Genomic DNA, 24,349 nt, shown 5'->3' with positions numbered 1-24,349 from the left:
TATCTTGTAACAATTCCGAAAGAATTCAATATGGAGGGTACATTTATAAACATATATAATAGATATTAGGCAATTATTATATATTAGGCAATTAATTTAATATTAGGCAATTATTATATATTATTGTTAAGCTACAGTCTGTCTAGTAAGATCGTGGCAGGCCTATCTGAAAGAAAAATGGTTTATTAGCCCTGAATTTATATTGATTGTATTCAGTAGTATTATGGCCAAAATGCATTTACATTAACAAAGAGTCCAGTCGCTACCTGCGTCTATAATAGACTGGCATACTTTCCACTAAAGAAATCGCATATTCACGTGGCAAAGACCTCCAGATTCGTCGAATTTCACTTTGAAGCTGATGTCGGTCTTCCACAAAGCTTCCTCCTAATGAGAGACCACACATTTTCAATGGGATTCGCATCGGGTAATTGTGAAGACCAGTGCAGTGTCTCGATGTCATTTTCTTCTTTCCAGGACGTGCAGCTTCGATGTTTGGTATCATTATCCTCCTGGAGTAATCAATCTTTATCTTTACTGATAAACCAGCGTTGAGTAGACGGAATCAAAGCTTTTTGGTATATTTTTAACATTTTCTCAGCATTCAGGTTGTCAGGAAAAAGATAAAGTCTTCAAATCGCACGACTGTTTTTTCGTCTTTGTCGGTATAGGCCACGTTCCGGTATAAATTGTCAACGGTTTTTGTCTCTAAATAACGAATGGCTTTGATTTTCCCATATATCTGACCGCAGCGGATTGTGACATTTTTGGCCCTTTTGGATGAGAACGCTAGAACACACTGCTTCGAAACGAGACGCGTACTGAGAAAAAAATATAGTCAATTTTAATAAATATTTAGTTCAATACTGCCAACTAAATATTTACTTACAGTAAATAAATATTTGTTTATTAAAAAAAATAATTGTTAAATCAAATTAACATTTCTTGTATCAAATAAATATATCTTTATATTTAATAAATATTTAGTTGGCATGTATTCAACTAAATATTTATTAAAATTGACTATATTTTTTTTTTCAGTGTAGGCAACACTCATTTTGAAAACTGTTTATTCTAACACAATTCCAATAGCAACGGGTACTTTGCTTATAATACATGCAGCATAAAGGTGATACTTATCGGCGGAAACAAAAATCCCGAGTATATCTTTAATCGACTGTGAGTAAGCCTTGCCACGCTCTTACTAGACAGACTGTATTTTCTGGTAACTGTGTATTACAAAACAGAAATGTATTCTATCATATAATACTACTATAAAAATATAATTTATAGAATTTCAGAGAGTTATGAAAGATTCGGTGATTAATTTTCTCATTGATTTAAGAATTATCTTTCATTATTGTACTATATAGTTATTTTTCGTGACACAACGTTATATATTATTTCGTTGTTCTTACCGTTTCTCCTTCCTAAGCTTTCGTGATATAAGGATCGATATATCTATGTATTGCCGTACATTTCGAGGATATATCGAAGTTCATCTTCGTGGATGCGGGCGTCCCATGGGACACAGGAATGCAGCTTCCATGCAGCACGGAAGTAAGCATTCCTAAGATGCTGTTCGTAATCAGGATAAGAACGCGGTTTGAGCACGGGAAACTCGAAAGCCGATGCCTTACGTGACGAGGCTGATAATGTACGAAGAGAACAAACGAGACCAGAAATCTCGTACGCGACGGTAGTAAAAATGGTAGCAATATAGTGAACTGAGCAATATATTGGGGACAGTTTCTATCTTGTACGTCAAGAAGTCACGAGGCTCGTTGCATGCACTCACTCGTCGCATATGTGCGATATTTGTCTTCAGGATATTTCTCTTGACATGCGGACATGATGTAAAACAAGGCTTTTCCCAAAGAGAATTGCGCTTTTCTTGTTTTCTACATTTCCTCTAAGTTTTATATTTTTTATTTTTCATAAATTCGTATGCCTCTATTTCCAATTCATGACTTTGTCTTTATTACAATATATCTTTCTTTATATAATTTCAGGAATTTGGTCATATTACATCTTCTCACTTCAGGAAATTAATTTTTTAACATGCGAGTATTATTACGTTTTTCGTTATCATTATTAATTTAAATTTATCTGAGAATGACTCGATTGGAGTCGAAACGTTTGTTAAATTTTGTTTGTACTTTATGTTATCAGTATTGATTCGTTGTTTATGTAAAAGTTATTAGCACAAAACATCCAGCTTGGTTCGTAGCCCTTTTATATTATTTATTTATTACATATATAATATAATAATTCTATAATCTTAAATTGCTCCTATAATCTTACAATACTAATTAAAGGCTGAAAAAAGTAAAAAAAATATAAATAAAAGCTCGCAAGAGTTATAACTAATAAATAATAAATAACAGTTCTACGAGACTTTCATTTATAATTACGTTACATTACACTTCTATAAATTAACGTTAATTAAAATTAATTTATAAAAGCGTAATATAACTTAATATTCTATAAATCACGGATTCTTCAAACTAAAAATCTTTAGTGTATACATTAATTGCAATAACAATAATTATACATATTTTTCTTTAATTTCTGTTTATAAAACTTTTTAGATTTTGAGAAAATTTTTGGATAAGTTTTTACTTTCATTATATTTGATATAAAATAAATTTTGTTGACTGAGACGATTTTATAATTTCAGATACTCTATATTTTAACACGAGAAGAGTAATTATGACTATATACATGTATTAATAAACATCTTTTTGTTTAAATTTCCAAAAATGTATTTAATTTTTTGAATTTGCGCTGATTGGTCATTTTTTAAACTAATTCTGACGTGTATTAATCAATTTCCCATTCAATTTTCAGTAACGAATTGGTTACAACAATCTACGTTTTCATAAGAGTTGACGACTTTAATTGGCATACGAGAGCTGATAAAAGCCAACAGAATATTCGAGAATTCAGCTTGGATTGTAGTATTAATTATATACATTGAACTCTCGTGACACACATGTGAAAAAATTCTCGAAAAATATTTCAAATATTGTGAATACGTTTTCATAATCAGATTTCAGCAGAAATTGATTTTATAAATTTAAAATAACAATGATATTTACAAGTTACACAATAAAATGTTACATATATAAACTAAGCACTTTATTAAATACCTTGGTAAACAAACGATTTCATTGTGTTATATAATATTTGAAAACGGCGAGTAATATTGTTTGTAATATTCTTTTAAAAATTTCTCTCCCTCCCTCCCTCCCTCCTCTCTCCTCTCTCTCCCCCCTCCCTCTCTCTCTCTCTCTCTCTCTCTCTCTTCTTTAATGTAATATAAATTTATGAGCACAAAAATTTCTCGTAATTTATTGACGTTGCTCGATCATCTTTCTTTAACACCATATTATCCGTCAAAAAAGCTTATTTTCAAGAAAGATTTATTATACTAAATTTGTGATAGTCATGAAAATATGCACAAATAATTTACTTTGTCAACAACGTCCAATTGATTAAATAACGCACTTTGTATACCATTATTATGCAACTTGCGGACATTCTGAGCAATGAAGGTCTTTTGTCTTCACAAACCTTGTTAAAAATACACATGCGCTCTTCTGCAGCAATTTTTAATTGCGATATGAAACTGCATAATGAGTTACGAGGCCGCTTCTAGGGCGTTAATTCGTTTTGCGTCAGACGAATTTCAAACAAAATTCAAGCTTGTGTCCACTTTTAAAATAGAAAAGTCTTACATATTTATAATATTAACTTGCAATATTAAAAGTTTGTTTTTTTAAATATTAAATATTTATACAATTATATATTATATACGAAGTGTCCTAAACTCATCTTTATTCATCTTTTATTCATTACTTTATTTGCAGTTGTTTTGGTGGATTATAGAGACTTTAAATCTCTTTATTAATATAAAAATGTATTATAATATTCTGTAAATATTAAAATCTATTTAATGAGAACATTATCTGAACATATTGCTCAGATTTATCTTAACACGAATATTTTTTATTTAAACATATTTGAATAAATTCAAAATACGTTTTGCATGAAAACAGCTATTTAATATGATACTAATATTGAATTGAACTTATTGTTACAGGACGAGAAGAACCAGTTGCTCATCACGAATCTCTGGCTGAAACTGGTAAGTCTTCGAAGATCTTCCGAAGTTTACGAGGAAAATAAAACTAGCCGCGATGTCTTTTCAATTGATAGCTGCCACTTACACGAACAGCACGAAATTCGTGGGAGATGCTTCAGTTATTTTTTAGAAGATCTCTGTTCAAGTTAGTTGGACGAGTAGTCCTGATAGATTTGTAGTTGTTCGAGGTGATCCAATTTATCGTACTACACATCACCCGGTTTTACCCGGCTGTTCCAAAAATATTCTCGTGGAATGGTTACATCACGTAAATCGGGTACCAGTGTAAAAAGGCGTGAAACAAAAATATCATTATAAACTACGTGTGAAATACTCTTGTTACGTAGGAGATTGCACCATACACTCTGTGTTTATCAACGTTTTTATTTTGTCGTAAAATCGTTATGACATATAATTATAATGTTTTTGTTACATGAACAATTCCGCATGCAGCTTGATATCTATCAAAGCATTATACAATTTAACTCTTCACTGACAATATTGTTTTTTAAGGAACAGATGATTTTTTTAATTATGAATATTAACAAAATTCGATATCGAAAAAAACCTCTTAAAAAGACCTGGATAATGTTGAGATTGTGTATGTGCAAAGATATCAGTATCCAGTTGCTTATTCCATTGCGAGATTGAAAATTTCATATTTCTGACGGAGAGTTAATCATTTATAATTTATTTAATCGATAGTGTAAGGTAACCGGATCCAATATGGGCGTATACTCAAAACGCTCTATTCACTATTTATAGGTAATTATACATGATTAATTCAACAAACAGCAGTAGTAGCTTATGCAGGTTATTCGTTTGACTTGATTGCTCAATTTGTTCATTCTGTTATCGTCAATAAAACAAAATGTAGAATGTAGTAGTGGTAATGTAATATTTTGTAGATAAGTAATTGTTTCCTATATAACTACCTAAAAATGGTTATTAATTTCAGTAGTTCATGTTATTATAGCTCTATATTTAAACTTTACAATATTATATATGTAGTTTATATTTTTGTTACGACGTTTTGATATTATAATCAAACGAAATTCTTTCTAAAACAGAACCAATATAGCCAAGCTGTAAGCATATTGCATATACACATCAATTGTAACGTTCTTTTTTTGTACTTTTGTTACTCTAGATGAATTCTAATTCACCTGTTAAACATTGAAAATAAGTAAATAAATAGATAAGTAAAAATAAATATGTCCATTGTCTGGAAAATAGTTTTTGTATATTCTTACATATCAATAAACACATGTCAATATGTCAACGAATTTATAATCTTATAAAAGTATTAATATTGTGTGGATCACTTTGTTTTCCGTTTTTCTAACATTTTTTATGAAAAAGGAAAAATATATATTTAGATTATATCAAGTACATCATAAAAAGTTCATATTAGTACCTCATAAAATAATGTTTAATTTTTATATATTAAAAATTAACAGTCTCTAAAGGCTCAACGAACTAATAATTTCAAATATAGAATATCTGTATAAGGGCAATGAGCCTACCATGTTGTCGGTGCAAAACAGATTATATTGTTCAAACTTTACATTAAATACAAGAGTTGTTTTGATGTATCATTACTATACAAATATCTGATATAACTAAAAAATGAAGTGTTAACAAAACCCACCTTTTTGCCCGCGTAATTTAAAAATTAAAAATTAACAAAGTTTCTAAAGGTTCAATGAACTAATAATTTCAAATAAAATATCTATATAAGGGCAATGAGAGAGAGAGAGTATGTTGTTATTGGTGCAAAACAATTAAATTACGCGGGCGAAAAGATGCGTTTTGTTAACATTTCATTTTTTAATTATCAGATATTTAATTGTCAGATACTTGTATGGTAATGATATATCAAAACAACTCTTGTATGTAAAGTTTAAACAGTATAATCTGTTTTGTACCGACAACGTACTAGGCATTGTCTTTATATAGATATTATATTTAATATATTAAATTGTTTTGGGTGAAGTTCTCGTCTTCGTTTTTTAAACACTTAAAGATGTTTTAGTTTTAAACTTTTTAAATAAACAAATACGATAAGTATTTGGATTTAAAAAACACTAAAATCTTCAAAATTAAAATATCTTTTATTATTAAACGTTTGTTTTGTAAAGATGTTTTATGCGTAAATATTTTAAATATTGCTGTTTTTCTCAAATTTTTACCTATATATAAATATTTGAATATATGTCTTATATTTTTTATTAACATTCCTTCTTTTGAGAAATGTTTCCTCTTTTGAATGTGACCACTAATTTCCAATTTTGGACTCGGCAAAAAAATTAGAAAAAATCGCAAAGCTTAGCAGAGGCATACAGGGTCCGGTTATCTTATTTCAAGACGTGTATTAGGAAAGCGTCGAGGTAACCAGGTAACGTAACGAGGTCGGATCGGATTTTTATCGGCACCCAAAACTATTAATAGAGTCGCCGCAACAGGTTACTGCCAGAGCACGGGGAGCGAGGGTGCGTCCTTATTAGGATTGCGACAATGTTTTCTTTAAGGGAGAGAGAGCGCTCGGCTTCCGATCCGCTCGCTTCCGACGCGCGGAAGCGCTCGCCGTTGTTTATTTTTTCCGGCTTATAGGACGGCTTACGCAAGTTCAATCCCGTGCGAGCTCATGCGAGCTTTGCAATGACCTAAATTCAAAACATTGACGATTCTACCGACGATCGTTTTCGGTTTGATTGACGGATTGCACCGCATCGGACACGTGGAGCCCCTTCGGCGCATCTGACAATTCCAACAACGACGCTGATGGCGAAGGTCGTGATCGTTACGCTATTGATTGGCCCTAATCTCGCTCAGCACGACCTTAATCTTTTGTCACTGCGAATTAATATTCCGGATTTTCTCGACAAGACTTCCGTTTTTATCTCAATACAATACCATCAACGTTAAATTAATCCTTTAAGGACGGCATTATTTTGTCAGAAAAAGAACAGCTTCTTTACCCATTTTACTCCAAAATGTCTTGAACAATCTGTGGATATTTTATCGATATAGCCTTTCTGATGGGTAGAAGAGAGAGAGAGACTAAAGTAACCAGACCCTACAGGTCTATTTAAGTTTTGTGATATTTTTCTAATTTTTTGATAAATCAAAATTGAAAAAAACTGATTAGATTCAAAAGAGGAAACATTTCTGAGCATTAAAAAAATATAAGACATTTTCAAATATTTACATAAATGCACTAAAGATTTGAAAAAAGTAGCATTCAGGTCATATTGAGTACACATATAAATATATAAAAATGTCTCATTTTTTTTAATGTTTGCAGAATTGTTTGCTGTTTTACACATATACCCGATATGGCCTAAATATGTGTCCTCTTTTTTGTATAAAAAAATGTAAGAGAAATGGAAAATAAAGTAATTAATGTTGCTTTATTAATAAACTTATAAAATTATAAGTTTATTAATATATTGAAATTAATATATTGAATTATATTGAATTATTAATATATTGAAATATTTATTGACGTATGTATAATACTATTACAGAAACAATGTATATAGGCTCTTGAAACATAAATTCAATATACAAAAAAATGGATTGAGAAGAGAATGTACCAGCCCATGTTGTAAACCATATCGTTTTTTTGAAATATATCCACTGAAGATGACCACAATAAGGATTGAAACATTTAGAATTAAAATTTGATGATTGTTTCATCAATACCAGTCACAAAAATTGCATCAAATAACTAGCGCAGTTTTAATAGTTCATTTTTTTATATATTAAAAATACTATTTTCTTTAAATTCTCTTTTCAATAAACAGATGCAACTGAGTCAGCCTGCATGACTTACAATTCTATCTGTTAAATTTGTCGTGTAATTTAATTACTGTAATTTAATTTAATTACACAAACAACGAGTAGATTGTATTGGATATACTAAGTCATATAAGATCCGATTACTTTGCTGCTATTTTTTAATATTCCATGCTACATACATCTTCATTTTCAGTTCTTAAAAAAACTAATCTACAGTTCCGGAATTCATCCCAAATTTATTCCAGAATTAAATTTTAAAGTGAACATTGCAACATTCACGTCTGGTGGGTGAACTCTTTAATCACCTTAATGCATCACGTTTCCATAATTTTTATTACAGATTAAATATATTTTAACATCGAAAAAAAGCTAAAGTATCTAAAAATTTAGTTAGTTATAGATCTGAAAATAATTTTATTGGCTTGTCAAAATAATTATATAGGATGCTCAAGCTGGTTGCTACAATGTAAAGACTTTTTACAATATATCCTAATGCCCATCATGCTTGAGTTTTCTACGTAATTATTTTGATGACCTAACAAAGTTGTTTCCAGATCTGTATTCAGCTAAATCTTTAGATACTTCAGCAAAATCGTTCCTTTCGTGTGATTGTTATAGTTATGTTTTTCTTATATTTTCTTGCAATGTTATTCCACGGCATTTGATAAATAAATATATAAACATTTGCAATTTCGAGGCTTACTACTATGCCAATATAGAAACGTCAGCTTTCTTCTATTTAATCTTTCCTTCGAGTCTCATGACGGCCAATGCATACGGAAGTAACACGCAGCTGCATGTGACTTAAAATGCCGATACGTTTGCAAATATAAATCATGTAGATATTCAAAGAACATTCGACATCCGTGAGTATTGATATGATGTTGTATATTTCCTGGTAGCGTTGCTATCAGATACACTTGTGTCGAATGCAAGTAGAGAGCTAAAATTAAATCTATCTTCTAGGAAGAACGGAATACATTTTACTTTTCCATGTTCAAAATGCATAGATTGCATCTGCAATATTGAGAGGTAGTTGAACGGTTTTATCTAGATCGGATATAATAGAGAAGTCTACGAAAAAAAAACGTTTATACTTTTTAGAAAAACTATAATTTTTTTCTTCAGCAGCTTCTGAATAACAGGAACGTGATATTTAATTGGCTTAATTTGTAAATGATTTATACGATGTTATACTCTAACACAGTCCGCACGAATGCTGCAAATGCATTCGACACTCGCAATCACGTCGCCAGAAATTATTAACTTAATCTGTACCAGTAGTTTATTAAATCATGCGCAGCACATGCAATATTTCATTTTTAGACCAAAATGTTATCACGTTACGTTGCAAGCAATACTATTACGCATATAAATTGGAAAAATATAAGACCATGATCAAAAGGTTCTATTTATATGTATGTCAGAGGCGATTATCTTCAATGCATTCACACTCGTTCATAAAGCAATTTCGATTCGTGTTTTCAATCCGAGACCAATGTTTTGATTGCAAACTGAGTGGTGAATCAATTTAATACATCGATCTTCGCCACATACAATGAAACATTGTAAATGAAACTTATACGTTACTCTTGCATAACGTTGATAGCATGAAATTCACTATATCCTTCAATATGATTAGTATAATTATTATTGTAAATTCATTATTACAATTCACATTATTATTAATAATTTAATTGTATATTATCGCTCATGATTATACCGACGAATAATTGTCTAAAATATCTAGATGATATAAAATTGGCATATAGAGGAAATCGAAGTATCATGGGTCACGGGGTACCATGGGTCATCGATTGTTTAACATAATCTAGAATGTTTAAATTAATACTACTGGTACAATACGACTGTTACTCCGTTGCTCATAATTTTATCTAGGTGGCAGTGATTAAATTCCGTTGTATCGAAAAGCATTAATGGTTTCCGTGATGCAATAGTAACTTTTTAACCGCATAAAAATATTTTAATATTTTTATTGTAGAAGATACATGTACGAAAATAAGATGCAAGTTTCTGCGCATCTTTTTTCAACTTATTACATTACAAGTAATAATCTAACATTTATTTTTTATAATTTTCTATTAAATGTATAATTAAATATATAGTTGGAGTATAATGGATCATTAAATATTCATGATGAAACGGGACAATACAGAAAATATATATACTAAAAGGGCAGTTTATATTTCTAAGCAATTAATTTTATTTTATTGTAATAAATTTTTTATCTTATATTAATGGTTATTTCTCATTTGTTTTCTTATAACTTTCTATTTTATTATTTAATAATTATTAGTTGTATATTATATTTTATTGTATTAGTGACTATGATAAGAATGTGTAAGTTAATTGAAAATACTTTTCAACTTTCGTCATCGTTATTTCTTGCATAATCCTATTATTTTGTGTGTGACTTATGGTACCCCGGATATGGGGCACCATGAGTCATTTCTTAAAAAAATATAGCCTCGGTAGTCTAATGGCTCAGGACGCTCGTACGATTTACAAGAGATCCGGGTTCAAGTCCCGGCCGAGGTAATATTTTTCGCAATAAATTTATTAATAGTTTTTATAGATTAACATCTTTATAATATATGATGCTTGATGGTAGCATCAAATTATTAAATTGTTTGTCAATTTAATTCGCGATTACTAGAGTAGTTTTAATTGCGTTTATTTAGTCCGGAAAAAATTCGGCGCGCAGTTTGAAAAAGACTACAATATGGTATATATGCAAGTACATATATAGTATATATTAGTAATTCAAAATCGAATTATTTAAAGCAACGAAGATCCAGCTCCAACCGTAATAGGCCGTTACACCCTAATATTAATTGAGTTTCTCAAATATACGGTCATAAATATATTGTTTAAAAAAATATGTTTATATTTTTTTCTTAAAAATTAATACAATAAATATTTATTAAATATATTTCTTAAATTTAAAAATATGCATTATGCTTCAATTATAAAAAAAATGATCCAAAAATTTTTATATTTAGATGCACTTTTAAGAATTTGAATTTTGGTGACTCATGATGTCCCGGTCTCCCTTATAGTTAAATGTGAATATGGATATTACCCGTTTTATATTGCCTCGTACCAAACTGTCGGTATGCATATCTCATATCAAGCGTGCACTTTGTCATTCTATCTTAGTAACTGAGTGACGGGATGATCGATGATAAAATTTATGTAAAAATGAAATTCGCGGAAACATGGCGCGACGAGATGGCGCGGTGTTGCATTTCGCCTCATCGCCTCTCTCGCGCATCGGGACTCAGAAAGGAAATGCATTTACATAATTTTCGCAGTGGCCGAAGGAATACAACTAGAGTAAACGGTATTGCAAAAGCCATCGGCAAGAACACGCGCAAAGTAGCTATGCAAGCGCAACACGTTCTGGATGTATCGTAATCTACACGTTTCGCGCGCAACTATCCCGAGGCGTCTGGCAATTTCTTCCAATGGATGGGTGATAGTTGCGCGCTAGACCGGCGAAATGGCTGCCTAGGGATTCCGTGGACTATCGGATAATGGAGATACCGTGTTAGGTATCTTCCTTCGGACGATATAGTGCAGTATTAAGGATGGAAAGCTATACGATAACCATTGAAATACCATACGTGGAATTTTCCGTAGATCTTAAGGAGATCCCCTTCATTTCTACATATGCACTGAACTGTTTCAAAGTCCAACGATCAATTATGATCGTTAATGCGTCGTTTTGAGATGTTTTTACGATTGACGAGTACATTTGTTTATAACGCCTATCTGATGTTTATATTACCATGTTTATACGTAAGCAATCCTTTACACATGTGTCAGACGGGCTTCGCAAGTTCCATTACTGCTGTGGGGACGATAAATCACGCGAGGTAAAAATAATGTATAGAGGTGCGCATAGGGTTCTCGGGCAGTGGTGTGCTTTACTACGTGCTAAGAGTGGAAACCAGTGCAACTTGGGCGACATAAAATATAAAACTCTGCGCCAAGGACGATGTATTACGTGTAAGTGCATCAGTATGCGAATCACATTTGAAGCGTGACTAATGCGACTTCTTGCGAATGTTAGTACGCGTGTCAAAAGAGAAACGAACTTATTTAACTTCCTTCAAAAAACAGGCGCCATTTAGAAATTAGTAACAAAATCTAAAACAAGTAGTCTTAATTTGAGTTTATGTTTAGATCCTCTAAATATCTTAAGAATATTTTATACGTATTTTTAACAAAATTAAAAAATTACGAAAACGTCACAGATTTTTCTATATTATATTTGTGAAAGTAATACAAAGAGTTTGGCGACGATTTAGAACCTGGATCAAAATTATTTTAATAAGTAGACGTATTTAAAAAAAAAATTAAAATAAAATGAAAGTGTTCACTGAAATTATAAAATTGTATTGTTAAATATAATATTGACCGTATTATTTTACATTTATATAACATTCATTTTTATACAGTAAGTCTAAATTTTAAATTTCAGTCATTTTTCGAAAAGACTACACCTAAAAAATGATACGTCTTTAAACTTCTATATATATATATGGCGTATAGCTTTTCTAGCGGTTAGAAGTATTATATTTTAGTGTCAATACATTTCCATCTTCAATTCAAATATTACAAATCTGCATAGATCCCGAAGTTATCCCGAATTTAATTTTAAAGTGAACGTTGCAAATATGCCAACACTTGCCCCTAGAGGATTAATATGTCAATAATTCCAAAAGATTTATCCTCTCCAAACTCCAAGAGATTTGTTGCTTCTGATCTATGCAACATTATTTAAATCTCATAAAATAATATTTTGTCACTGATAGAACAGTATTAAAACGACTAATCTTCCAACGTCCCTATTCAAGTTATACGAACTTCTTTGCATAAGAAAATCCACGATGATCGCGAAATTCTCTATCCTGATGTAACTCTTTGCTCGACTCTAGGAAAGAGAGCACTCGAGCAAGAAGAACACTAGTGAGTCTTGGTGAGCTTTAATGGGCCAACCGGTATTATGAGCGAAGTCAGAATCTCCTTCCATTCGTAGCTGGAGTTATTTCTTTTTCCCTTTCCGGCCTCATGTACCGCATCTTTTCATCCTCCATCTTCCGCACCCGACGCGTCTCACGGTTTCTCCACTTCGTACCGTGCACTTAGGCGAGTTCATTCACTCGGTACAATCCACTTGGGATTCGAAAATGCGAAAAGAAATGATTTATACACACACACACGAATTGCAGAGATACAAAAGTTTGAACGCTTCTAGGACGAGTTTTTATTTTTTAAATAATCGGAAATAAACGGAAAATACTAGAAATTCTCAAAAATACATAGTACAGATTCTCTTTGTTTCAAAGAAAAGCAAATCTATCAAAATGATGGTACATATCTGGTTTAACTTTGTAAGCGGATTCCATACCTCTATATTTGCTTTTTGTATCAAACATTTGGAATTGAAAAATTGGAATTGAAATAAAAAAAATTCGCACAGCGCAATGTACACTTTTGTATTTTTTTCTTTAAGTAAAACAAAATGATTTTGTAAATGGAAATGGATAAGAAATTGACACCAACAATTTCGTCTAAAACTTCCTGACGCAAAAGATCGCAAAGAAGTAGATCGGAGGTGACAGTTTGCATTTCGTTTACAACACAGTTGCAACACAGTTTACATCTGATCTTTTTAGGTCGAAAACTTTTAACGACGAATTTCAAATAAAGATTAAAAAGATACGGAAAGTACATTTACGATAAGTTTTTGATTAAAGTTCGATTTAGCCATTAATGGCTACTCCACACCTGAAAGTTTCAATCATAAATAATCCAACTGTGCTATTTATCGAGAGGAAAGTTACTAGTATCTTAATTAAACGCGTGAAATTATACTATCCTTTTCGTATGCACTAATTATGAGGACTCTCGATTTCAAGTAGCGCTATTTATTATCCACATTAAATATAATTGCTTAATTAAGCGTACAGTAAGAGATGAAGCGATCACCCGATATCAATTTTACGCCGATTTAATTTTCAATGCTTGCGCGATACCTTATCTTTTGTTTTAAGCGTGAACAAGAACTCGTTCATGAAAGATCTTGCAATATGCGGTATTGTTATGAAAAGGCTGTATCGGTTTGGGTAGAAAGTAACGCGGTGTAAAAGAACGCTGGTACGATATGCGGGCAGCTTTCAATAGCTTTCGCATACTGATTAGGAATAGATTTCCCTTGCCATGTAAATGCAGCTATCGGACCTACAATATTCGTGGGACATATTGTTTACGAATCGCTGAGGGTCTTCTGAAAAAAAGAAAGGTTTTTTGAATACATATCTTTAAAAAATGCCAATACCATCTGGATCGTTTCAATTGGCATTTTAGGAATTGTGAACGGCCGTCACGTATCGACTTACTTTTAATCCCGCCACTGCCTTAATCAATACCATGCCATATTTCCGCAAATTAATTGCAGCGCTCACGGTATCGGGGTACCTCGTTTTAATTACGCTTTTTCTCCGCGTTCCTTCACATCGGTCGGAAAAAGAATGATTTGGTATTAAAAGGTACGCGTATTATTGAATTATTAATTAGGTCACTGTAAAATTCATTGTAAATTCGAGTGATCTCGTTCGTCTTTAAAGCTTGAAAATGGAAAAAGTATTACAAATCTTATTTTAGAAATCATAATTGAATTTAATCACAAAAAATAATTTACGTGTTACTTCAAAAAGATATTTTTTTAATCATTGTATATTATTTGAAACTAAAACATTTTTAAAATAATTTTTTAGGTTTTTTGTAAAAAATAGTAATAACGTTAATGTTCGATTATAAAGTAATAATAAAAAGATATTTCTTTTTTTATTTAAATATTAATACATATGGTAAGAATAATTATAATATAAGACTCTATTAATATTTATCCGAGATTGAGTATTTAAAATTTCGAATCAATCGCTTACGCAAATTTTCCAATACCTATATAAATCAGGGGATATCTTCTCTAAATACGAAAATCTTAAGCTCAGCTTTATGCATTCCTTTCGCTTTGTATCATGAAGTAAGTGTAACAGGATCTCCGCCTAAGGGGATTAAGACTGAATGAAGATCAAAGATATAGATCCGGAAAGTTTAATGGTTAGATTGTCCTTTAAATGAAAGGTTAAAGCTCTGTTACCAATTTCGTACCCCCCGAGGTGCTTTAGACTTCCAATATTCAATTTGATTTGCTAAATCTCACTTTAGAAAATCTAATTTGTAATAGAATCCTATTTATAATTTTGTGTGTTGTATAATGTAGGAAATATATTTAGTGAATCACCGATATATAGAATGACTTCAACAAGATATCAGATACTAATAATATAATTTATTTACATTTGATATTTAATTATACTTAATTATCATATTATTATATTTAATGATTTATATCTAGTAATTTATATCCTTCAGAGAGCCTTTCATTATTTTTTAAAATCATATTTAGCTATAGATTAATTATTGACTAAAATTAGTAATCATTTATCGATGCTACTGTCATGACATTTTTCTTTGTTAATATTTTTACATAATACAATATAATGTTCAATATAAATATTATTTGATGTATTATATCTACTTAAAATAGAAACGTTCACTTAAATAATTTAACAAACACACTAAATTACTTAGCGGTAATAATTACTACGTAATTTTTCTCGTAGCCTTTGCTTTTCACGTTTTATTCCTTTATTTTCCCGAAAAATAAAAATTTCAAAGAATTATAAAATAAATATCATTCTTCCCGTTATACATTTGCTATTCTTACGTCAATGGGGCTACGGTCTTTTAACAAAGATATTTCCGGACTTAAACAATAGATACGCATATATTTCCTCAAATTCCTGTATAAATCCATCCGTAGCTGGAAACGATGTTTCTACTATTTCTCCGACACAAGCTTTGAGTACACCAGAGCGACCAACGAGCGGAATATTTGCCGAAGTCGGCGGGTACGCCCAACTGTAATGTTCCAGCTATCCTATATCCCACGCGAACAATTTCAATTATCTTTTGTGTGGAATTCGCGAGTAACAATCAGGAAAGGTCCAAGGAAAAAGCTCTGAGCAAAAACATACTCTCTGAAAACAACTATTTTTTAATCGAAATGTTAAAAATAGTAATCTTATTTTTTTACTGATGGGCATTATATCAAATTGAAATACTTCTTCAGTGAGTGTTTTTTAAATTTATAATTACTTAAATTACTACATGCAATCGTGTATTAACTTGCATACTTTTAGGAATGAAAAGATTACGTTTATATTATTAATTTAAAGATCAAGTTCCCGCCAGTTTGTATTCATTAACAATGCATGAAAGGACAGCAGGAATTTATATTTTTAATATAATTGTACAATGCTATCGAAATGTCTGTTCCGACAAATTTATTGTCGATTTATATTCAATTGGGCCGATTTATGAATTTAACGCGCATATTTGCTTATGCAATACCACCGGATCAGCATTTTTAACAATATAACGATTTAAATTAAAACATTTAAAATATATGAAAAGAAAAATTTGACTGATATTTTGTTTTTTCAAATAAAAATTAAACCTAATGCTAATAAAGCTTTTGTATAGAACGTTTTGTCATTGCAAAAAATTTTGGACTATTTGCAAACATTGTCAAAAAATGTAATAAATTTTTGGTAAGTTTAAATCTTAACATAATTTTTTCCGATTATTCTCTCCTATTTTTTCGTTTCCAGAGTATATACTATTACTTTTATTTGTATTTTTTTATATTTCCAGATATATACACGCAATTGAGGGCAAATTAGCCAATTTTTCAAGAGTTAGGTTGCTTCTTCGGAGGGTTCTCGTTAAAAGCTTGCAATGCAACGGCATATTTTATGCGAGATATGAATTATTTAGATTCCACCTAGCAGTGGCTGAATAAAGTAGGTCTATAATGACGATGCAGCTGTTTGTAAATATTTTCTTAGCACATTTAAAAGTGCCTAAGTACCTATGCAAGATTTGTTTATTATACATCTCCCAAATTAAGATTGTAAATTAAGATAAGTTCTCACGTGTACGGTTTAATAAGATTCTTATTATTTTTAAATTAAGCACCTTTAAATTAAATTGTAGAATATACGATAAAAGATAATATCAATTTTATAAAAGATTGCTACTTTTACAGAAACAAACCTTTAGAAATAAATATTTTTAGAATCAGATCCTAGTTTATATAATATACGTTAAATCTGCAGTTTGATTCAAGCGAATAATTAAAAATGATTATAGATTTATATTCTCATAAATTATTTAATTCTTATTATTTCATTTTTTTACTTTATACTGTGAAGTAGGTTTCGATGAAATTAAAAAGTATCATTCCAGTACATTAAATGCCTAAAATTATTTTATATACATATAAAAAGACGCCAAAATAAATGAAGTTTATTCTCGTCTCTAAGAGCTTCTTACACCGTGTAACGAACTGAGGATTAAAGAAAAAGATATCAAATAAAATACGAGTCAAGGTAGTTAATTAATCCTGGAAGCACATTATTACGGAAGATCAGAATGCGAGCGCAATGGAAAGTCGTTTCCAGCCAAGCAGTTGAATTCTTCTCAATGAAGCAGCTTCCTCATTTGTTGAGCTCGTTCATTATTTCCTATATGAAGTTAACGAATTGGAATAAAATTTCAAACGTCTTGCTCACTTTAAAAAAATTTGCGATTCCAGATTGTAATATCAATATTATCGTGTCAAAACCGTTAATTAACATCCTGGTTACATTTTTCGCAATAATAAGTTCCTTGCAGATTATAAAATGTTCTAGTAGCATCACACGCATTACCAAATCGACGATCAATTTTTTTCTAATATTATTATTTCAGTTTCAATTTATGATTGCGCTTCAAATACGACAATAAGCGACGCGCAGTTTGAAAAAACTGAAAGATGTATTTAAAGTTTTTATATAAAAATATTATCAGGCATTAGATCTAGTTTCAGCCATATATATACATATATATTGCTCTTTTCTTATTTGATTCAATTACGTCTCTATTTAAAGAGAAAATAACAGAGTGGCCTAAATACGAACATAGCCTATTAAAAATAGTCTGTTGAAATAGTTGTTTAAATATGGGCTAGCAATCGAAATAATCTCTTTAATGTTAATATAGACACGAATCTAAAATTTACACAGATCAGAACACACGTATCCGAAATGTACACGTGCATTATGCGGATCCTAGGACAGAAACGTTGATTACGCCGTGTTATCGCCGTGGTTACAGTTACATGCGGTCCGGGTTACTATCACGAATCCACCTCGTATGTCCGCTGGAGCAAGAAGGGTGCTCCTTACACCAGGGTGCCGTTTTCCGATAAATTCAGGTCGCTTGAGTAATCGAGGGTGCATTAACTAGCTCTCGTCGAAAATTGAGTTACGCCACTAGCTGCCGGTACTTCTCTGATCAAAGGGCACGAATGTGTTATAAGCTGTGGGTGTAAAATCTCACTGGCTTTAGTGCAAACTCGTATTGTCACGCTGTACGACGAATACCCGTTGATCATCGGAGATTATTCTCCGCGCATCCAAACTAACGAGATCGTGTACGTGTCTGCTCCAAAAAGCAACGGCAAGGTAAATAAGGCAAACGCGTCGTCTTTGAAGTAAATACCTGTGGAAGCTTCAAGAGTGTTATCAAGGCACGGACCTTTTCCGCGGCGTAAAAAGGGGAGAAAGCTGACGAGGAAGCTGGCATTTAACTTTCGTCGAAGAATTAGACGGAAGTGGAATTCAGGTGGCTCTTCTCTCTCTCTCTCTCTCTCTCTCTCTCTCTCTCTCGGACTGTGTGATTTCCAAGGCCGCGGGCCAAATAGGACAGGGGCCATTCGATTCGAGCAAATTCCGCAGCCATTCGTCAAGGTCTAGCCACTGACAGGCTGTAAACTCGGGGCGCGAAGCGCTCGATCTCCACGTGCCAAGCTCGATTTCACTTTGGCGTGCTTTATATTGGTCCCGAGTTACTCAGCGTTTTTATGAGTCTCCATTTACTTCTCTCTCGTTTGCGTCTTTCACGCTCATCCGTGCGTGTATGTGTCTGTTCCTGTGTGCGCACACGATAAACCTTTCTCTCTCTCTCTCTCTCTCTCTCTCTCTCTCTCTTTCTTTCTCTTTTCGCGCGCATTTACAGAGTGAATCTTTCATCTTGATTGCTTTGAATAACCGCTTCGTTGTTTGCGCGCGATCGAAGCTTTTTGCAAGCGTACGCGATGCGGGCGCCGATGTAAAAAGAATCTAATAAAGTATCTTCTTTGCTCGTGCTCTGACGGAACAAGTTGCGCGGGACACGTAGGTATACTTTGACGGGTTTTGTAGCATTAGCTATGAGAGAACGATGGATCGTGTAACTTTGTGGGTATTAACTCGAAATTGTTACAGTTAATTTTAGATAATGTAACACTATTACGAGATGGAGTCACGTCGATTCTCGATAAATAAGCAAAGTTGAAATTTATATTAATATAAAGCAACGTCAACAATATTTTCATTGCTTCCTGTCATAAAAGAATTGTACATATAAATAATCACATATAAATTCAAGATGTTAGCAAATAAGCTACGAATAATTTTGTAAATCAATTGATTCTTTCTGTTTATAAATTGTTGACAATTTAAATTAATTATTTATTTATTTATTCATAAATATATATTATACATCTATTTCATGGATATAAGTAAATCTCTGCAAAAATATATATAATTTAATTATTTGTGAAGAGAATGGGGAAAACGCGTACCACATACTATTACAGTATATTAGAATAGTGATAACCATTCATTTCTTGCATTCGATATATATTATATGCTTAATGTCACATTATGCACGTGACAAAAGAACTCATCGTTTAAAGTATATATCATTTTTGATGATTTTTATGTATAGGAGAATAGAAGAATTACGAACACTTAATGGAAAAGGCCGACGATTATTATTATTAATTATAAAAGTCTTTATTCAAATATCGACTTTAAACTATAATAATTAACATTTATATATTATTAATATAAACTATGTATAATTTTAAGCAAGAGACAAATTTAATTTAATATTGTCCCGCGTGGTAATTAATTGCGAACGCAAAAGTTTCGTTATTTTGTTTAAAATTATAGTTTATATTGCTAATATTTTAATGTTAATTGCATTGTAATTTAAAACTAAATAATTGAAGTATATTTTAAATAAAAATTCCTACAAATAAAAAACGATTTTACTGTCTATAAAAATTTATAGAGTAAAGTAAATACGAATCAGAAAATAATTTTATTGGACTATAAAAAAAATTGGTTTAGGAAACTTAAGCATGATGAGCAATGCTGCAAAAAGTTTTATACATTTTAGCAATCAGCTCGAACGTCTTATAGTTATTTTGATAATCCAACAAAATTTATTTTCACAGCTGTATCTGCCTAAATTTTTAGCAAAATTGTTCTTTACGTGTACTAATCGATAAATAATCGTTGGCTTTATTTAATTGTTCAAGCAGGTGTTCGTAGTTCCTCCACTCTTCCCTATACGTAACACGATATGATACATAATTTATAGAATCCGACCGAAACTTTTGCCGAAATTGAACCGAAACACTCGGCTACAGTTAATTTTAACCGAAACCAAAACCAAAATTAAAAAATAGAAATTTTATAAAGGTTATATATATAGACATGCCCGTATATCATACTTTTTCTTCATAAATATCACAATAATTAAATTTCGGCCAAAATGGAAAACCAAAATTTTGGTTGTATGTCAATTTTGGCCAAAGAATATAAGTACTTTTTCTTCATAAACATCATAATTTAATTGTTGAAATAATGACACATATTAAAATTAATATTTATGAAGAAGAGCTATATAAATAGTTTCAGTCAAAACTGACACGTAATGAGTATTCGTTTTCAATTTCGGTAAAAGTTTCAGTCAGAAACTCTAATTAATTTATGATGATAAATAACATCTTGAGAAAGTTCTCACAGTAAAGCCTCTTCAACAGTTATTATTCTTCTGTTATTATACGGATCAAGTTATTAAGCTTGTTTTTATATGAATGAATCGTGTTTTATATTTGGAAATATAAAAAGATCAGATAAGAAGGATGTTGTGGAGAGCTATTATAAGAGGGACCCTGGGCGAAAATCCTGCGGATAATGCGAAACTTTGGCCGACCCAGTTCCATTCGTGCTGATCGCGATTAATGGGCACACCATGTACGCCCCGTGCATCTGTACACGTTATGCGCTAAGGCGAAATGGCGTATTTACCATCAGGGTAAATATACGATACGTGCGCCGCGAACGTGATTAAGGTAGTGCCATGGCAGCGAAGCCTTCTCGAGCCCTGCACGTTACGTTCGTAAATACACTTTTCTGTTTGTTGGTCTAATTTAACCGTGGAGAGCGGGAATAAGTGGAAGAAAGAAAGGAAATGAGGGAAAAAAAAGAAAGGGAAAGAGAGAGAAAGTTGTGAACGTACATACAATTCGCAACAGTAAATGCGATAAGTTCGCTAACGTTGCGAATCTCGGGGGGTAGAACAATGACGAAAAGGATTAACTGTAAAAAGAGGATTGCATACAGGGAAGAAATTCGCATGCATAAGAGTTAATCTTCGCAATACGAGGCTCGCAGAATCGTAATTTATATTATCGCTTTTTTTTTTGCTTTTCTTTTTTGTTTTGTCTTTGTCTCGCTATTTCGTCTTTTCGTCGCGCAATTTTACTTCTCCGTTTTTATCCCGCGTTCTTCGTACCTAACAACAATGAAGCGACTTTCTCATATTCCGCTACGGGAGTTTAATTAGGGAGCAATGAAAGGCAGATGCACAGCGCGCGGCGTTACGCGTATTAAAATTAAAATAGAGCCTCGATTCCTCTTAATTATCTGTAACTCTTTAACCTACCTGAATTACAGAAATAGTTGACTCCGCGTTAATAACGGCGCCAACTAAAAACGGTCAAGCCGTAAAAAGAAATAAACGAGCGATTAGACCGCATGTTTCTTGAACGTAAATAATCGTTGACTAACCATTTCTTCGCATAATTAATTAGTGAAGTTAATGAAACTTCGTGGCTCTTATAACGTAACGTTTTATTAATGCTACATGAAATACTACCGCGACTACATTATTATTAGGTAACTTTGATGAGGTGTAATAAACAAGTAGCATTAATGTCATTATATTACAGTGCATTCAATTATATATATATATATAACTGTAAGTAACTTTTATCTGCTCCTCTTTATCGTTCTTTTATAATGAAATATATATAAATATTATATTATTTTACCTATTCTCTGTAATCACATTTACAGTCCTAAGAAATTATTGAATATTATATAATATAATATTATATTTTAAAGATATTTAAATATGCAGCTAGATATAAGAAAACATTAGTACAAATTTTATAATTTAATTAATAATTTTAAAGTATATGGCTCTATTATTACAAAATAATAATAGAGCCATATATTTTAAATTTCATAATTTAATTAATAATCTTAAGAAATGTTTGCCTGTGTAATATTTAATATTTTTAACTTTTTACCGCGTGGAACAAATGTATATATTAATTTCAACTTGTTTATTTATCATAACATATTCTAAGAGAATACTTGTATTCATTATTCTATTCTTACACAATATTGCGGGTAAAGTTCTTAGGTTTCGAAGTATAAAATATATTTTGTATTCTCTCTTTCTCTCTCTCTCTCTCTCTGTATACATGCTTCTAAAGAGAAAATTAAGGTAACATTAAAGAGGTAATGATAGCCGAACTGTTGTACCCTACAAAATTACGTGCTCGAGGGAAGAGCGAACTTGGCGCTTCGTTTGTCAAGCGTGGCTTGAATTTCAGCGTCTCGTTAAATTAAATCCACGTCCAAGGGGGAATCTCAATGGATAGGTAAGGGCATTGAATAAAAGAGTCTGTTTCCCCAGAGATAACACGTGCCAAAATGGTTGTGTCGCGGTAAATTGTCGTCGGTCGCTACTCGATGGCGGAATATGATAACACAAGGCCTCTTGGGTTTCCTTCTTGTTCCTAATCCCTTCGCGATCAGATATAATTATGATCAGAAGCATCAAGTCATTTAAATATGATTAAAGATAAAAAATATGATTTTATTGTTAAGTTTATATATACCATGTATGTGTATAATAGAAATTTTATATACGTTTTTTATATTCTATTTCCATGTATTTGGAATTGTATTAAAAAGAAAGGAAAATCAAAGATACATTCTCAATGTTCTCGATATTCTTGACTTAATGTACATAAGGTGTACAGTTGAGTTAAACAAACAAATTGAGGTACAAAGAGAACTGAAATGGAACTTTCGTAAAGGATATACCAGCACCACATTTATTCAAAAAGCTTTCTCAAACTACCACTACTACTACTATTACTACTACTACTACTGCTACTACTGCTGTAGAATGTGCAGCTTTTCGGAGTACTTTTTATTATCTTTTTCGTTACTAATCTAGAACGCGGTCTGTTACAGCGCAAGGAAAACTCATTGCAGTCTTTTTAATAAAAATGCCATCGTACAAACTCACGTTCTACACAGTGTAGAATTTACACATCCCGATAATGTTATTTCGTGACGTAGTGTTCCCTTTCATCATCTTTTGCTGTTCACCTTTTGTACAAGGTTCGAAAGACGTCGTAATTGCATCCTTGGTAAAGAGAACGAAGACCTACTATTAGTTGCTAAGCTCACGATTTGTCTTCGTCTTAAGAACATTGCAAAGCGAAATACTTGAACAGGATGCTAGTTTCGTTAAATTGAATTCCACGATCATTTTGACAATTTAATGAAAATTCTAGCAAAAGTAATGCATATATGCACGTATATACATACTCCAAAATTTTATATGTGATATAATAAAAAGCATCAGATTTTTTTACTATCAAATATTAATTCTCGATTTATAATATTAATTTATTTTTCTCTCTTACGCAGTGATAAATAATAAAGTATAAAAAGCACGTTATCGTAATTATTTTATAATATTTATTTTATTTGTCTATTTTATCTAGTACTCTATCGTATCTACGTAGGTATTATTTTATACTAATTTCATATCTTTTATACCACAAAATCATTTCGTTATCTTCTCGACCACTCCTCTAGCATAAATACGTGCTGATAAAGCTAAAATGGATCGTCATGGTTTGGTTTGCAACGCACGTAGACACTTTAAGAGGTTTCCAGTCCGGAACTTAACCGCGTAGCAATGCGGTCATTAATTGCATTAACATCTTGCGAAATAAACCAGAACGATCGCGATCTCAAGCATTATTGTTGTATT

General features: G+C 31.6%; 1 protein-coding gene across 1 annotated transcript in view; it reads left to right on the top strand.

Annotated features, from left to right (window-relative positions):
• Positions 1-24,349, top strand: part of nAChRa7 (nicotinic acetylcholine receptor alpha7 subunit) — a 217,326-nt gene that overhangs the window by 138,497 nt on the left and 54,480 nt on the right. Inside the window, exon 3 of the mRNA XM_018508149.1 lies at positions 4,106-4,150. Coding sequence (XP_018363651.1) covers positions 4,106-4,150 — 45 coding nt within the window. The remainder of the gene's footprint in view (positions 1-4,105; positions 4,151-24,349) is intronic.

The sequence above is a fragment of the Trachymyrmex cornetzi genome, unplaced genomic scaffold (genome assembly GCF_001594075.2).
Source record: "Trachymyrmex cornetzi isolate Tcor2-1 unplaced genomic scaffold, Tcor1.1 scaffold25, whole genome shotgun sequence".
NCBI classification, from domain to species: Eukaryota; Metazoa; Arthropoda; class Insecta; order Hymenoptera; family Formicidae; genus Trachymyrmex; species Trachymyrmex cornetzi.
The sequence above is the reverse complement of the archived record's forward strand: the minus strand, read 5'-3'. Positions and strand labels throughout refer to the sequence as shown.